At 42.2% G+C, this 18,436-nt stretch overlaps 2 protein-coding genes across 2 annotated transcripts; one reads left to right on the plus strand and one right to left on the minus strand.

Moving 5' to 3' along the window:
• Positions 1 to 436: 436 nt before the first annotated feature.
• On the plus strand, positions 437 to 3,215 carry DMC1 (DNA repair (Rad51) family protein). The gene is made up of 15 exons (XM_078966099.1): positions 437 to 560; positions 669 to 751; positions 1,174 to 1,265; positions 1,345 to 1,416; positions 1,509 to 1,547; positions 1,668 to 1,725; positions 1,829 to 1,874; positions 1,963 to 2,008; positions 2,095 to 2,156; positions 2,248 to 2,314; positions 2,404 to 2,496; positions 2,592 to 2,660; positions 2,748 to 2,826; positions 2,935 to 3,111; positions 3,184 to 3,215. The coding sequence occupies exons 1-15, from the start codon at positions 547 to 549 to the stop codon at positions 3,213 to 3,215; spliced, it is 1,029 nt and encodes a 342-aa protein (XP_078822225.1). The 5' UTR covers positions 437 to 546.
• Positions 3,216 to 3,724: 509 nt separating this feature from the next.
• LOC145004418 (aluminum induced protein with YGL and LRDR motifs) lies at positions 3,725 to 5,903 on the minus strand. The gene is made up of 4 exons (XM_078963332.1): positions 5,596 to 5,903; positions 4,513 to 4,753; positions 4,301 to 4,421; positions 3,725 to 4,150 (listed from the first exon to the last, which is right to left on the minus strand). The coding sequence occupies exons 1-4, from the start codon at positions 5,796 to 5,798 to the stop codon at positions 3,963 to 3,965; spliced, it is 753 nt and encodes a 250-aa protein (XP_078819458.1). The 5' UTR covers positions 5,799 to 5,903; the 3' UTR covers positions 3,725 to 3,962.
• Positions 5,904 to 18,436: the final 12,533 nt, after the last annotated feature.

Raw genomic sequence — 18,436 nt, forward strand, 5'->3', positions numbered from 1 at the left:
GATTTCCCTTTTTATAAAAGAAAAGTTCTAAATTGCTTAAAATGAGTTTAGTTTTAGATTGTAATATAATATAATTATCCAAAGTTGAGTCGCTAAATGATGATTACGTGTTTCTTATGTTTATACACATGCAAAAAAGTTGTGAAATCGTATCACTAAACATAGCTTTTAAAGACATGTTGTGAAATTGACTTCCAACTGAAAATTAAAGGGAAGATAGCAACGTTATTTACTTTTATCATCAAATCAAAATTGGCTGTACTTTTTTTTTTTTTTTTTTACCATAATAAGTTAATAATTTATAATTATATGTTTATTATTTTTGACTCATAAAAGTCGTGCAATATTTAATTTTTTTTATTCTTCTTAAGAAAATATTTCCAATATATTTGACGAACGCATGCATTGCATCAAGGCTTTTAAAGTTTGAACTTCTCACTTCGGTTGTTTATATTTCCCTCCCAGAATTTGAAAATCATAACAGAGTTTCCCTCTTTCTCTCTCAAACACGCTCTCTGAGCCTACAGTTTGCATCTCGATTCGAAAATGCAAGCGTTCAAGTAAATCTCGAGCTCTCTAAGTTGAAATAATGATTGAATCTGAAATCACGTTTATGATGCTGCATTGTAGTGATCTTTTGATGATTTTGCTCTCGTTTTGTGTTCCAGATCCGAAGAAATCAGTCAATTGCAGATCATGGAACGTGAAGAGCTCGAGGATGAAGAAGATCTATTTGAAGCCATTGATAAGCGTAAGTATATACTTAAACGACTTCTTCTTCAGTTTTATGTAATTCTGTTCGTTTTCGAGAGTTGCACTATGATTCTAGCTATAATTCATATTTCCGGTTTGTTACCTGAAGTAACGAGTTCATCCGCACGTATTCTAATGCTCTATTAAACATAGAATTCGTTCTAAATATGATTAAATTTATCAAATCAAACTCGTACTAATTCCATTTGCTTGTTGTAAGCCGATGAAAACCAGTGCGTCTGTAAATGATGTATGCTTACGACATTTTTGGAAATATTTAAATTTCTATTCGATTTTGACTTCAATGATTGGATTCCTTAGTTAATACTTTCTACACTGACTTCTGATTCCGATCCTTCACTAACAACAGCTAGAAATTACTGCGCACTGTGAACTGATCTCGTGTTTATGTTTATCCAGTGACTTCTCATGGAATTAATGCGGGAGATGTTAAGAAGCTGCAAGACGCTGGAATATATACATGCAATGGCTTGATGATGCACACAAAGAAGGTGATTAGAACCTGCACTTTTTTGAATCATTATCGACTACTTGGTAACAACTTCTGTCTCAAATCTATTTGTATTACAGAACTTGACTGGTATAAAAGGTCTATCGGAGGCTAAAGTTGATAAAATATGTGAAGCTGCCGAGAAGATAGTGGTTAGTACTCTGTTATCTACAATAATTTCATTTTCAAATGATCTTCTTATATTTATAGTTCATAATTGCTTTTGGCTCCATTTCTGATTCAGAATTTTGGCTATATCACTGGAAGTGATGCTCTGCTCAGAGTAAGCACCTTTGCTTAATTTCTAGTTGCAAAATGCTTCTATTGCTTTGTCTTAACTTGCTAACTAAATATCCTAGTTTTAGCTCCTAATTCTGGTATTATGTCATCATTCGTTAAACAGAGGAAGGCTGTTGTACGTATCACTACTGGAAGTCAAGCTCTTGATGAACTGTTAGGAGGTGGAAACTTGAATCCTAATGTTCTCTATATTAATAACTTGATATTATCCACATAATCATAAAATTTCCAAATACATTAACTCATTTTTATTACTTTGTGTAGGTGGCATTGAAACTCTACAAATTACCGAAGCTTTTGGGGAGTTTAGGTGAGAGACCAAACATATCTTATGCTATAATATGTACAAATCTTCATTAACCTTGTCTTATAATTCCCTCATCAATGTTGCTATCCAGGTCTGGAAAAACACAGCTAGCTCATACTCTCTGTGTTTCAACACAGGTTCATTTAATTTCATCATCATTTGTAGAGTTATCTGTATCGTTGATTTTCTTATTGCTTTACTAAACCTCACCTTATCTATCCAGCTTCCAACCAATATGAAAGGAGGGAATGGGAAGGTTGCTTATATAGATACTGAGGGAACTTTGTATCCTTTTTAACCTCTGTTACTTTCACTTCTTTTATAAAAACCCCTCAAGAAAAATATGTTGTCACTCCTTAATAAAATGTGGTTGCAGCCGACCTGATCGTATAGTTCCAATTGCTGAAAGGTTTGGCATGGATGCTGGAGCTGTACTTGATAATGTAACAATACTTGTTTCACTTTCTCAATCTATATTCTTATATTTCTTCTAACTGATAACTGATTGCTTCTTCTTCTACTTCATATAAAGATAATATATGCACGTGCCTACACATATGAGCATCAGTACAACCTACTCCTTGGTTTGGCAGCAAAGATGTCAGAAGAACCTTTCAGACTTCTGGTATGCCATTCTTAACCCAAATATTCTCAATAATTCAAACGTATACACCTTTTCCTGATAAATTCATTCACATTCTTAATCAAATTATTTCACAGATTGTTGATTCAGTCATTGCTCTGTTCAGAGTAGACTTCACTGGAAGAGGAGAACTTGCAGAACGCCAGGTTTATTATTTCCTACTTCTGATTTTGTATATGCTTTGACAAAACAAGATTCTTATGTGTATGCATGTACTCATGTTTTTATTACAGCAAAAGTTGGCTCAGATGCTCTCCCGATTAACAAAGATTGCTGAAGAGTTTAATGTAGCAGTGTATATGACAAACCAAGGTTCTACTTCTACTTTTCACTGATAAATTTGGAAACATTTATCCTTTTTTTTTTCATATTAAAAAAATGAAATATATTTAGATGGTGATTTGTGAAACTTTGTTGCAGTGATAGCTGATCCAGGTGGTGGGGTGTTCATATCTGATCCAAAAAAACCAGCAGGGGGACATGTTCTTGCTCATGCAGCCACTGTGAGATTGATGTTTAGGAAGGGAAAAGGTGAACAGCGTGTTTGCAAGGTGTTTGATGCACCAAATCTCCCAGAGTCTGAAGCAATATCCTTTTGTTATAATTATTATACTATTTTATCAAAACATAGTAATCATAAAAAGTATTTAATTGTATTGTTTATTGTAGTATCTTACTTTCATTACTTCTTTTTACCATGAAAATCTACCAATTTACCACAATGTCATTTAAGATGCGAAACAACTTTTTCTTTCACAATTGGGTAGAAATTTCAAATTATTTCGAAAACTTGCCTATAATAAAAGCAACAAACTATAAATATATTTTTATAGAATTTAAATCTCATATTCAATATGGCACCTCTTTAAGATTTTTTTAATTGACTTTGGGTAAACTTGTTTCAATTGTTATGTTAAGTATTCAATAATTTTTATATGTAAAATCAAGTTGGGAATTATGGTTTTCTTGACAAAAAATACATATTTCAGATAACAGCAGGAGGAATTGCAGATGCGAAGGATTGAAACTCCCTGCAATAACAGTAATACATTCCTTGTGGCTAAACATTATTATATTTTTCTTTTAGCTATCTACTTAATACATATTATAGTCTGAATTTTCTGTTTTCTTATTACAATGCTGATTAAAATAAGTATAGGTTCTAAAAACAACAAAAAACTTACTATTGTAATTTCAAGAAACCCCAATATTGTTCCTGCAAATTAATATGATATATTCTCATTTCATTTTATTCCCAACTTTTGCTAGTTCTCTGCTTTCTCACAAGAACGTACATAATATCCTTTTTAAGTGACAGAATACAAGCCACTAACAGCAGAGTAAACACAAGTTGCATACACATAGAGTAGTCTCTCAGAACCCTAGGAAGGGTGTCTCAAATTAAAAAGAAAAACCAATACAACATGATTTTACATAAATGCCCTTGCTCAGTAGTGTTGGGACCAGTTAGCAGCACTCCCAACTCTGGGCATTCCAGTCTCTTTCTTGGAATTAGAGTCAACCTTAAAATTAGCACCACACATCTCTCCAGAACTGTCTACTCTTGGCACTGCCTTCAGCTCATTGAAAGGATGCTCAAAGCTCCTCAACCCTCCAGATGATGTAAAGAAACATCCTGTATAATTAAAAAAGAACCTTAAGAACATACTTACGTGACTTAATTCATCAAATTTAAATGGGTTAAATGCACAAAATAACAGCATGCTTTCATTGTTAAAGTAGACCAATCACATCAAATAAAATGTTAGAAACACAAAATACAAACCTTTCGGGAAAGGTGCAAAGGATTTGCCACATCCTTTCTTTACAGTTTCAACATCATCAGAGAGCACAACATTTCCTTCTGAATCAGTCCCCCAAAAAAACGGCACACTGCCATCAGCATCCTGAATGGAAAATATGGTAATTGTAAGCCAATAATATACTAGTAGGATGTTATGATAAAGGAATAAATGAAAGTACAAAACTATTACTTACAGCAGCTATGAAAGTAGACTTTGAAGTGCTATCGTAGAGAATAAAGGCGAATTTTCCTTGGAGGTCTCTCACAACTTGGTCTGCAGGATAAGGACCTCTGTCCCTTAATGTTCTGTATGCCTCAATAACGATTGTAACTTCATTTGCTGTTTTGTTTAATCCGTATTGTTGCTTTAGGGGCGCAACATTCTCTACGTGACCTTGGAATAAGCAGAATATGTCGTCCACAACCGCAAACAATCTAGCAGAAATCACACAACAAAATATATAATCACGAAGATTGAAAGTTAAGAAATAGCAATGTGATTTCATTGATATGTTGATTATGGAAAACTACTTTTAAATGTATAATCTCTTAATAAGAAGAATATTGAAAGTCGAATGGCAATGAAAAACGACAGTTGATGCCTTAATTATTTTTTTTAAGTATTCACAGAAGGCAATGTAAACATGATGTTAAGATACACAAAGAAATGAAAGTTCATTACTAGTACCTAGTGTGCTGGTTAAGATAGGGTTGAGGTTCTAGTTTTGCAAAAAAAAAAAGTATTTTGGGTTTAAATTCAAGAAATAGCATCGTACTTTCATTAATTTGTTTCTTTAGCACTTTGTTCCTACTTCGAAAAATTTCAAAAAGACAACAATGTCATCCAAATACAAATCAATTTTAAGTTAAACAATCAAGTAAAATTATTAAAGTATAATGAAATGGTATAACTTAGTAAAATGTATAATCTGAAAAAATAGAAGTGTTATGTTATAATAAACAAACAAATGAAAGAATGTTGCTATTTCTTGCATTGATCACCAAAAAAAAAAGATATAATTTCTTAAGTATATTACTTCCTTGGACCTTGAACCCAACTTCAACATCAAGATCCAAGTAATGAAGTCAAACCGATAAGATTCCACACACCGAAACTTATTTAGATACAAAGTGAGGGACGTATCAGAAGGTTATTTAGGGATTATTCTTAATAATCAGATCCACGATCTGTATAACTATAAGCAAATTAAAAATCAAAAAACAAACTTGTTCAAAAGATCAAAAAGAAAATGAAAAAACAAATGTAATAATAATACCTGGGAAGCAGAGGGTTTTGTTTATCAACGGAGTAAGAGATAAGACCAGAATCAGCGAGATTTATGGTGACGGCCGACGGATGCACGGCGGAGAAGCTGCGGGACAAGAGGCCATCTTTGAGTGCATTCACCGGTGGTTCTTGTTGTGGGGTCTGTAATCCCTCTGGGCTTTTAGCTACTGTCTTCTGGAACACTGCTAACATCTTTCAAGTTTGATGATTTGATCAATCGAAATCGAAATGAAAACGAAAGAAACGCGTGATTAGTGATTTGATATTTTGATCGGATGAGAAGAGAGTAGAAGAGCTTTATAATGAAAAGGGAAAGCGTACGGGATTCTGTGCAGAGGCGGGATTGGATAATGAGTAACACGTCGTGCTGACAGGGTTTTATCAGATAATATTAAATAGCTAAAAAACAAAAACTTAAAATGAATATCTCGGTTTGACCAAGTATTTTTTGGGGTTGGCGCTTTAGTAAACGTCCAGGTTCGTTTCATTGACGGTGGATGTAGATTTTATTTGTGTATGGTTGAGTAAATTAATGGTCTCACTCTCGGGTCCTTTGATCAGATTGTAATTTTGGTCGATAAGTTTAAAAATTCATAAATTTCATAAGTTTAAAAAGGGAAAATGACTCTTGAGGGTAATTAACTTTTGCGTTTGTATTCATTTGGTCCTTTTTTTTTTGTATTCAATATACCATCGAATTTGTTGTTGGTGTTTACCATAGCCTTTTTGACCGGCTTTTGACCTGTGATAGCCGGTCAAAGGGTTATGGTGAACACAAACAACAAGTTCGATGGTATATTTATGGTGAACACAAACAACAAGTTCGATGGTATATTGAGTACAAAAAAAAGAAAAGGGACCAAATGAGAACAAACGCAACAGTTGGTTACCCTCCTGATTCATTTTCCCTTTACTCATTTACAACAAATCCCACATCATCTCCTACTGATATTAATGACTTTTTGAGATTTATTCTTGCTTCTCTTCAAAACATAACCTACGAAAGAACATTATTCATGCATGTACAACTTTGTAATGCACTTGAATATTTATTAGGGGAATCTTGATTAAGTAGGTGCATTTCATGACTACATTTACATTTTGTAACACTCAAAAATTTAAGCCAAATTTAAACTTTCAAAAACACGTCGAATTCGTCAAAACATTACAACTTTGTTTTCAAAATACATTTATATCATAGTTTTCCCAGAAACATAACACAATAGGAGGAGCTGTACGATCATGCTTTTGCCTTGCTGCGATGCCCTGAGGTAACTGAAACAAAAAACTGAAACTGTAAGCCCGAGAGCTTAGTGAGTTACCCCCAAAATACCGATACACATACAGTCCACATAACCGTGTCACACGTTAACATATCTGTAACGACCCGTTCCCGGTATGTTGATTTATTGGTAATTATAGTGAGTTTTTCAAGAGGGACTCGACGAGTTCTAGCCTGACTCGCCGAGTAGGGTCGCGCCTGAGGGCACGCGTGAGCCGGGGACTCGGCGAGTCCATATCCCTGACTCGGCGAGTCCATCTGTCTGGGTGAAACCCTAAAATCCCCGGGTTGCCCACTATTTATACCACCTTATAGCCCCCATCCTCGCCTCCCTCACCCTGAGAACACAGTGAGAGAACCCTAATCCTCCCTTGAAGAGCTTATATGTGTGTTGGTGCCATTTTGTGAAGGTGTGAAGAAGGAGAAGAAGGAAGAAGCAAGGAGAAGCGTTGTAGTGCAAAGATCCAAGGCCAAATCAGAGTTAATTGAGGTATTTTCGGAGTTCCATCTTGTTATATGCTTTAAACTCCCATTAGAGCTCTCCTAAGAGCTAGTTGATGCTTGTTCCAAGCCTTACACTTGCATGAACGTCTTATTGAGTCGAAATATCTATGGATCTGAATGTTGGGGTGTTGTAGAGTCCAGATCTACTGTCTTTTTGGAGTTATATTGCATGATAACCATAGACCTACCCATTTTGTGCATCTTTTAGCCTTATTTCCCTTATTCATGAGGTTGTACACGTAAAGTTGGAAACTTTACGTGGTAAATCAGCTTATTGGACCCAGATCTATCAATTGTATGTGTTGGATTAAAAAAAAATCAAGTAAAAATCAGTTGCATGGCGGCAACTCGGCGAGTCGGAAGAACGACTCGACGAGTTGGGTCGCGAGTCCCGAGTTCTTCAGTTTTATCAGTGTCGAGTGGACGAGGTGAGTTAGAGAGTGGACTCAGCGAGTTGAGGGTGAACTCAGTGATGGAGGGACTCGGCGAGTCCAAGGCAATCTTCTTGGGATCAAGAACAACTCGTCGAGTCTGTTCATACGACTCGGCGAGTCGGATGAAGATTGTCTGAGTTCTTGGATCAAGAGGGTACTCGTCGAGTCGATGCCAGACTCGACGAGTAGCAGTGAGTAAGAGTGAAAAGTGAGAGTGGGACTCGGCGAGTTGGGTGGCCAACTCGGCGAGTCAGCCCAAAAGATAATTGACTTTGACCGAGGGTAAAAGAATCATTTTACCCCAAGCACAGTGTTTAGTATTTGATTGAGTGTGTTTATGGATTTGTAGCCGAGGAGATTCAGGAGCAGCCGCCGTTAGCTTTCCGAGCCACACACTCAGCAGCCAGCTTACGAGGTGAGTTTCCTTCCAGTAGGAACGGGTCTAAGGCTGAGTCTGTTTCCCTTGTCCGAATGCTGCTTGCTTCGTGCTTGGTGGGGTTCTGAGTAGTGGGAGTTAGCCATTAGGTGAACACGTCACACCACATGTGATCAGGTTTGAATAATCCCAGAGTGCTGGAACTGGCCCTATTGTGCAGCTCTTGTTTGAGTCCAACCGTTGTAGGGACGGATCTTTTACTTGAAGGATTATCTGATCCTCATCACATGTGATGGTGTTTAGGTGGTGGCTAACTGGCATTATGAGGAGACCTACAGCAGCTGAGGACCAGTCGCGTTGAGCTTGAAGTTTCCCTAGGGCAAGCCTAGGGTGAGAGTAGTAGAGAATAGCAGCGGTAGAAGTGACTTGGGGGAGTCAAGGCAGTTCTTGAGGAAAGTATGGATAGATGTGGAAGGTAGTAGGGGCCCATACTACTGAAAGCAGAGGATCCGTACTCGAATCAAGGAAGGCCAAGGCAAGACCAGGAAGCTAGTAGTAGTATCATGATCCCTTGAGATATTTCAGTGTTCTGATGTTGTTATGATATGTTTCAGAATGATAGTTTTGCGTCCGAGGCCAGCAGCCGGCAGTTCAGATGCCGGAGGGGGATCAGGATCGGGATCAGGCCCGGAGGCCGGGCAGATGGATGAGCAGACTAGGGAGTTCCTTTCTTCTGAGGTTACCCGCATCATACTAGAGCAGACTCCTGTGATCTTCGGTACGATCAAGGAGGGTATTTTAGAGCTGATGGATGAGAGATTGAGTACTTTCCGTGCTGAGATGGCGGCCGTGATGGGGTCGCGCACACTTACGTTCAGGTAGTTCAGGGCATGCGGGGATCCAGACTATCATGGGGTGCGGGACCCCATAGCGAGTACTAGATGGTTGGCGGATGTGGCCAACGCTTTCCGCACTAGCAGGTGTCCCGAGGGGGACAAGGTCAGATTGGCGTCCTGTCTTCTGAAGGACAGGGCACGGGATTGGTGGGAGGAGGTCGGACATGCCATCGGGGATGATGCGGCATTGGATGCCATGACCTGGGCCGATTTCTCTACCAGGTTCAGGGCGGAGTTTGCACCAGTCATTGAGGTGCAGCAGTTAGCTAGGGAGTTTCAGGACCTTACCCAGACTACAGAGACAGTGGTGGAGATCACCGCCAAGTTCAGGGAGAGGGCCCTTCTTGTTCCTCAGTATGCAGCCGATGAGGAGATGAAGAAGGCCCGTTATCATGAGATGCTGCGGAGTGACATTCGCATGTTTGTGAGCCGGTCCAGTTGTAAAATGCTGGACGACATGATTGCCAGAGCTAGAGAGAGGGAGATTGATCTCGAGATGGAGAAGAAGAGGAAACCGGAGGCGGTTTCGGGTTCAGACAGTGTGGGCAAAAAGCCCAAGGTTTCAGATCACAGGTCTAGGAGTCAGCAGAGCCACGGTCGGTGTGGCAAGTGTGGGAGATTGCACGAGGGGGCGTGCAAGGCAGGGAGTTCCGGCTGCTACAAGTGCGGCCGGACTGGGCATTTGAGTAGGGATTGTACGGCCCCTGCTACTACGGTTACAACATCAGATCTGATTTGCTTTCAATGCAATCAGAAGGGACATAAAAGGTCCCAGTGTCCCAGTTTAGCTGCAGCAGGGAAGGTGGTTGCACCTGCCCCTGCCACCTTGAGGATTACGGATGGCCGGCAGGGCCGAGCTGATGTGCCAGTGGCGAAGAGCAGGGCATTTCAGATGACAGCAGAGGAGGCGCGAGCGACTCCTGATGTGGTGATGGGTATGAATCTTTCCTTCATCTCTTAATTGTTATAATATCGTTTGAATATTACTTGATGATATGTTTTATTTAGGGTCGTTCTCGGTGAACGGCATCCCTGCTTTGGTATTGTTCGATTCGGGGGCTACCCGATCATTTGTATCGCTTGCGCTTAGCAAGAGATTTAGCAGAGCTCCAGGGGAGCTGGATTGTCCATTAGAGGTTGAGATAGCAGATGATAGGACCGTGAGGGTCGGCAGAGTACATAGAGGGTGTTCCCTTCAGATATTTGATGAGCAGTTTTCAGTGGACCTGGTTCCTATTCCCCTGCGTGGGAATAATGTTATTGTGGGCATGGATTGGCTGAGCCCCAATGGGGCGGTGATTGATTGTGAGCTTCAGCTAGTGAGGGTTCGCACTCCCAGTGGGGGAGAGATAGTGATTCAGGGCGAGAGGCCCCAGCGAGGACCGATCTTTTGTTCCGCCGCAAGGGCGAGGCGCTATGTTCAGCAGGGTTGCGCCGGTTTTGTAGCTTACGTCTTGGATGCCCGGGAGAAGGGCAAGGCGACGATTGATGATGTTCCTATTGTTCGTGACTACCCGGATGTGTTTCCCGAGGATTTGCCGGGGATACCTCCAGAGAGGCAGGTTGAGTTCAGGATCGACCTAGTTCCTGGTGCGGCTCCGATAGCCAAAGCACCGTATCGACTTGCTCCCCCTGAGATGCAGGAATTGTCTACACAGCTTCAGGAGCTGTTAGACAAGGGTTTCATTCGGCCGAGCAGTTCGCCTTGGGGAGCGCCGATCTTATTTGTGAGGAAGAAGGATGGGTCGCATCGTATGTGCATTGATTATCGGGAGTTGAACAAAGTAACGGTGAAGAACCGTTACCCACTTCCGAGGATAGATGACTTGTTTGATCAGCTTCAGGGAGCGTCTTGGTTCTCCAAGATCAATCTACGCTCCGGTTATCATCAGATGAGGGTTAGAGATGAGGATGTACAGAAGACTGCTTTCAGGACCCGGTATGGTCATTATGAGTTCGTGGTGATGCCATTTGGGCTCACTAATGCCCCAGCCGCATTCATGGATCTCATGAACCGCGCGTGCAGACCGATGCTGGATCGGTCGGTGATAGTGTTTATAGATGACATCTTGGTGTATTCCAAGACACAGGGGCAGCACGAGGAGCACCTGCGGGAGGTGTTGGAGACTTTGAGGAGGGAGAGACTTTTCGCAAAGTTCTCCAAGTGTGAGTTCTGGTTGCGCGAGGTGCAGTTTCTTGGTCATCTTGTCAACCAGAAGGGTATTTTGGTAGATCCGGCCAAGATTGAGGCCGTGATGCAGTGGGAGGTCCCGAGGTCTCCATCTGAGATTCGGAGCTTCCTGGGGTTGGCAGGGTATTATCGGAGATTTATTCAGGACTTCTCCAAGATAGCAGTGCCGCTCACCCGACTAACCAAGAAGTCGGTGGTTTTTCGTTGGGGGCCTGAGCAGCAGGCGGCGTTCGAGACTCTCAGGCAGAGATTGTGCGAGGCTCCGATCCTTACCTTGCCAGAAGGAGTAGAGGATTTCGTAGTCTATTGTGATGCATCGATCACAGGTATGGGAGCAGTATTGATGCAGCGAGGCCATGTAGTAGCTTATGCCTCGAGACAGTTGAAGCCTCACGAGGCTAATTATCCTACCCACGATTTGGAGCTGGGGGCAGTTGTGTTTGCCCTCAAGATTTGGAGACATTACCTTTATGGGGTCCGCTGTACTATATACACGGATCACAAGTGTTTGAGATATCTTATGGATCAGCCGAGTTTGAACATGAGGCAGAGGAGATGGTTAGACGTGCTGAAGGACTATGACTGTGAGATCCTTTATCATCCAGGGAAGGCCAATGTGGTGGCCGACGCCCTGAGCCGCAAGGTGTCGACGGCCCCTATCAGAGATCTGTGTATGAGGATGATAGTGATCACTCCATTGTTGGAGCGGATCAAGGAGGCTCAGATGGAGGGCCTCAAGGAGGAGAGGCAGAAGTGCGAGAGGATAGTGGGCCGAGTAGCTTCGTTTGATTACGACAGTCGGGGTTTGTTGACGCTTCATGGTAGGATATGGGTACCGTACTGGGGTGGGGTACGGCAAGTATTGATGGACGAGGCTCATAAGTCTCGATTTTCTATCCACCCAGGAGCGACGAAGATGTATCGAGATCTTCGATCTGATTATTGGTGGCCCTACATGAAGCGAGACGTCGCTTGGTATGTGGAGAGATGTTTGACCTGCCGGAAGGTCAAGGCGGAGCACCAGAGACCTCACGGCAAGATGCAGCCGTTAGACATTCCCGTGTGGAAATGGGAGGATATCACCATGGATTTTGTCACCAAGCTCCCCAGGACCGCACGTGGAGTGGACTCGATATGGGTAGTAGTGGATCGATTGACGAAGAGTGCCCATTTTATTCCGATTCAGGAGAGTATATCGGCGGAAAAGTTAGCCGATATCTATGTGCGAGAGATTGTGGCACGTCATGGAGTGCCGGTATCGGTGGTGTCGGACCGAGATGTTCGTTTCACGTCCAGATTCTGGAAGCGATTCCACGACGAGATGGGTACTCGTCTCCATTTCAGCACCACTTTTCATCCTCAGACTGACGGGCAGAGCGAGAGGACGATTCAGACTCTCGAGGACATGCTTAGGGCATGTGTTTTAGATTTTGGGGGCAGTTGGGATACGTATCTTCCGTTAGCGGAATTCTCGTATAACAACAGTTATCATGCGAGTATTGATCGACCTCCTTTTGAGATGTTATATGGCAGGAAGTGCAGGACCCCGATTTGTTGGGGCGAGGTCGGCCATCGAGTTATAGGGAGCACCGAAGTGGTGCTCAAGACGACAGAATTGATCCAGCAGGTCCGTAGTAGGCTGCAGACTGCGCAGAGTCGGCAGAAGAGCTACGCCGACAGGAGGCGTTCGGACTTGGAGTTCCAGGTGGGAGATATGGTTCTTCTGAAAGTCTCACCTTGGAAAGGTGTCATTAGGTTCCGGAAGAGGGGCAAATTGGGCCCCAGATTTATTGGTCCTTTCAGGGTTTTGGCCCGGGTGGGTCGGGTTGCTTATCGATTAGATCTCCCTGAGGAGCTTAGTCAGATACACAACATCTTCCACGTGTCGCAGTTAAGGAAGTGTTTGGTGGATGAGACGACAGTCATTCCCTTAGAGGATATCCAGGTTGATAGCGGCCTGAATTATATCGAGAAGCCGGTCGCGATTCTGGAACGGAAGACCAAGACCTTGAGGAACAAGGTAATTCAGCTAGTAAAGGTGCAGTGGCAGCACCGGAAGGGGTCTGAATGGACGTGGGAGGCTGAAGAGGAAATGAGATCGCACGACCCGGAGTTATTTGCAGATCCAGCCGTAGCAGACTTCGAGGACGAAGTCTGAGATAAGTGGGGGAGAATTGTAACGACCCGTTCCCGGTATGTTGATTTATTGGTAATTATAGTGAGTTTTTCAAGAGGGACTCGGCGAGTTCTAGCCTGACTCGCCGAGTAGGGTCGCGCCTGAGGGCACGCGTGAGCCGGGGACTTGGCGAGTCCATATCCCTGACTCGGCGAGTCCATCTGTCTGGGTGAAACCCTAAAATCCCCGGGTTGCCCACTATTTATACCACCTTATAGCCCCATCCTCGCCTCCCTCACCCTGAGAACACAGTGAGAGAACCCTAATCCTCCCTTGAAGAGCTTATATGTGTGTTGGTGCCATTTTGTGAAGGTGTGAAGAAGGAGAAGAAGGAAGAAGCAAGGAGAAGCGTTGTAGTGCAAAGATCCAAGGCCAAATCAGAGTTAATTGAGGTATTTTCGGAGTTCCATCTTGTTATATGCTTTAAACTCCCATTAGAGCTCTCCTAAGAGCTAGTTGATGCTTGTTCCAAGCCTTACACTTGCATGAACGTCTTATTGAGTCGAATTATCTATGGATCTGAATGTTGGGGTGTTGTAGAGCCCAGATCTACTGTCTTTTTGGAGTTATATTGCATGATAACCATAGAACTACCCATTTTGTGCATCTTTTAGCCTTATTTCCCTTATTCATGAGGTTGTACACGTAAAGTTGGAAACTTTACGTGGTAAATCAGCTTATTGGACCCAGATCTATCAATTGTATGTGTTGGATTCAAACAAAATCAAGTAAAAATCAGTTGCATGGTGGCAACTCGGCGAGTCGGAAGAACGACTCGACGAGTTGGGTCGCGAGTCCCGAGTTCTTCAGTTTTATCAGTGTCGAGTGGACGAGGTGAGTTAGAGAGTGGACTCAACGAGTTGAGGGTGAACTCAGTGATGGAGGGACTCGGCGAGTTGTTCATCAACTCGGCGAGTCCAAGGCAATCTTCTTGGGATCAAGAACAACTCGTCGAGTCTGTTCATACGACTCGGCGAGTCGGATGAAGATTGTCTGAGTTCTTGGATCAAGAGGGTACTCGTCGAGTCGATGCCAGACTCGACGAGTAGCAGTGAGTAAGAGTGAAAAGTGAGAGTGGGACTCGGCGAGTTGGTTGGCCAACTCGGCGAGTCAGCCCAAAAGATAATTGACTTTGACCGAGGGTAAAAGAGTCATTTTACCCCAAGCGCAGTGTTTAGTATTTGATTGAGTGTGTTTATGGATTTGTAGCTGAGGAGATTTAGGAGCAGCCGTCGTTAGCTTTCCGAGCCACACACTCAGCAGCCAGCTTACGAGGTGAGTTTCCTTCCAGTAGGAACGGGTCTAAGGCCACAATGCCGGCCCGTTCAGTTAGCAGTAATTTCCGGATTTAGGTCCGATGCAGTAGCTAGCATGTTCGATGCCTTCGTGGCTCGAACAGGATTTATGTGCTATGTTTTATGTGTTAAGTATTATGTGTTCCGGGCCACGGCCCGATGTAGCATGTCGTATATGTGTTATGCTAGTTGATGTGTTATGCTATGCCATGTTCAGTCAGTCAGTTCCGGACTTCGGTCCGATGCAGTCAGTTCCGGACTTCGGTCCGATGCAGGGGACAAGGTCCCAATCAGTTCCGGACTTCGGTCCGATGCAGTTAGTTCCGGACTTCGGTCCGATGCAGGGGACAAGGTCCCAGTCAGTTCCAGACTTCGGTCCGATGCAGTTAGTTCCAGACTTCGGTCCGATGCAGGGGACAAGGTCCCAGTCAGTTCCGGACTTCGGTCCGATGCAGTTTCCGGGCTTCGGCCGGATGCAGTGGGCAAGGCCCAGTATGTGTTTATATGTTATTGTATGGTATGTGGTATTTTGGGGGAGCTCACTAAGCTTCGTGCTTACAGTTTCAGTTTGGTTTCAGGTACTTCCGCAAGCAAAGGGAAGAGCTCAGGGTGACAGCATCGCACACACCACAGCATAGCTTTTATCCTGGGGATGTCTCTTGATGTTTTGGGTTGATGTAGTATGATACAGTTTTCCACACAATATTTTATTATGTTTTGGGGATACATCACGTATGTTTATTGTTATGTTACTTATATTATGGTTTTGATTATATTGAAAAACGAAAATTTTTGGGTCGTGTTTTTGGGTCGTTTCAATATCGTAACAAACTGAGCAAAAAAGCACATAACGGGTCCACAGCTTTATAGATTGGAATACCCCTGGGCCCACAGTGTGAGTATGGAATACCTACCGGGACCTCAGCTCACATCTGGATTGCTACCGAGCCCTCAGTACGCGTCTGGAATGCCTACCGGGCCCTCAGCTCATATCTGGAATGCCCCCTAGTCCTCAGTATGAGTCTGGAATGCTTACCGGGCCCTCAGATCATATCTGGAATACTCTAGGGTTTGTTGGCTACCGCACGGAGTAGTATAGCCTGAACCCATCCCACATAACATATCACATGTAACAGATAATGCACATACCGGAAATCAATCAGTATCACAGGTAGTCCTACAGTCCTACCCTCAAGCGTATCAAACTAGCATGCATAACTAACTTCGAATCAACATAATACAACTACTAGGATATCATCTCCAATGGGCCAACCTTGGTGCCTTAGACCCCCTTGGGAGATTTATGAAAAAGGTTGTGTGGTACTTTTAGGTGGTGGGGTTCGTGTTGGACCCGAGAGTTGAGCTATCTTATTTCCGACGACTGTTGCGAGGTGAGTTATCCTCACTATACTAAGGGGGTCTAAGGCACCAAGGCCGGCCCATTGGAGATGATATCCTAGTAGTTGTATTATGTTGATTCAAAGTTAGTTATGCATGCTAGTTTTATACGCTTGAGGGTAGGACTGTAGGACTACCTGTGATACTGATTGATTTCCGGTATGTGCATTATCTGTTACATGTGATATGTTATGTGGGATGGGTTCAGGCTGTACTGCTCCGTGCGGTAGCCAACAAACCCTAGAGTATTCCAGATATGATCTGAGGGCCCGGTAAGCATTCCAGACTCATACTGAGGACTACGGGGCATTCCAGATACGAGCTGAGGGCCCGGTAGGCATTCCAGATGCGTACTGAGGGCTCAGTAGCAATCCAGATGTGAGCTGAGGGCCCGGTAGGTATTCCATACTCACACTGTGGGCCCAGGGGTATTCCAATCTGTAAAGTTGTGGACCCGTTATGTGCTTTTTTGCTCAGTTTGTTACGATATGTTAACGTGTGACACGGTTATGTGGACTGTATATGTATCGGTATTTTGGGGGTAACTCACTAATCTCTCGGGCTTACAATTTCAGTTTATTATTTCAGGTACCTCAGGGGATCGCAGCAAGGCAAAAGCATGATCGTACAGCTCCTCCTATTGTGTTATGTTTCTGGGAAAACTATGATATAAATGTATTTTGAAAACAAAGTTGTAATGTTTTGACGAATTCGACGTGTTTTTGAAAGTTTAAATTTGGCTTAAATTTTTTAGTGTTAGAAAATGTAAATGTAGTCATGAAATGCGCCTACTTAATCAAGATTCCCCTAATAAATATTCAAGTGCATTACAAAGTTGTACATGCATGAATAATGTTCTTTCGTAGGTTATGTTTTAAAGAGAAGCAAGAATGAATCTCAAAAAGTCATTAATATCAGTAGGAGATAATGTGGGATTTTTTGTAAATGAGTAAAGGGAAAATGAATCAGGAGGGTAACCAACTGTTGCGTTTGTTCTCATTTGGTCCCTTTCCTTTTTTTTTGTACTCAATATTGATGGGTTTTAGCCATAAGAACTTTCCTATGTGCGCATGCAAAACCCTAATGCTTGGATCTAGGCTTTCTAATAAACATGCTTTTGAATCCAAGACTTCTAATGGCTAATTAGGTTAAACAACAATATTAAAACAGATCTAGAATCATACCTTTGAATCCCTTGTTGATCTTGTTTGTCTTGGAGCTTCTAGAGTCACAAATGTCACTCCTCTAATGGCTTACAAACACCAATAGCAAGCAAGATGATTTAGGAGAGAGGAGAGGGGAGGAAATCGACCAGAGGTTCCTTGCTTAAGGTTGTGTGTCGAATTCCCTCACCCATAGGGGCTATTTATACTATTAGACTCCTTAAGGGTTTCACCCTAAACCCTAATTGGATAATCTTCTCTTAAGGCTATCCAAATCCATTCCATAGATAACCCTATGGACGATTTGAGCTATCCTAAAGCTCTTAGAATCCGTCCAAGGTATATCCTAATGGATTTACAGTCTAAAGTCTAACTATCAAACAATTGACAGTTTATACCCTCTTATTTAATTAATCTCTTTAAGTCACCAAATTAATACCAATCAATTTATGACTTATATTAATCAAATAGCCAAATATTATTTCTTATAATATTTACACTCTCTTAACAAATCATCCTTCAAGTTGCTATGGTGAAGGCAACCCAAAAGGACCATGCACAACCAAATATAGTTATAGCCTTAGATACTATTCCAACAGTCTCCCACTTGGATAAGTCTAGTAACTATACAAGTACAATTCGGTTTGCAATCGTAGCTCTCAAAGACGCTGTCAACTCTGATCTAATCAATCTTGTCCTTTAGATAAGGGATCGTACAGCCCTCTGTTGGATATCATGCTGACAATCCTATGGAATGGTTAGTCTAGCATTTAGATTTCTCGATCTTGGATTTATTTGACATAGAACTTAATCGAACACATCAATTCAGTTCTGACCGGGCCCGACACATAAGTCAAATCAAATCATCGAGTGGCCAAGATATCTCTTCTATCCTCTTAGGATAAAATTTACAGATAAACTTTGACTTATATGCATTTACTTATTCATTAACCAACTATACACAACAATGCGTTTTATAACATCAAGTTACTGATGCGTTTTCGCATTATCAATGCACAATCAATTAACAAATAATAAACCATATATCTAGGTTTTAAGACCATATGATATTATCGTCTTGCGATCACCTTTTATATCGTATTCCATAAAGTGAT

This window comes from Lactuca saligna, chromosome 7, assembly GCF_052625555.1.
Source record: "Lactuca saligna cultivar CGN05327 chromosome 7, ASM5262555v1, whole genome shotgun sequence".
NCBI classification, from domain to species: domain Eukaryota; kingdom Viridiplantae; phylum Streptophyta; class Magnoliopsida; order Asterales; family Asteraceae; genus Lactuca; species Lactuca saligna.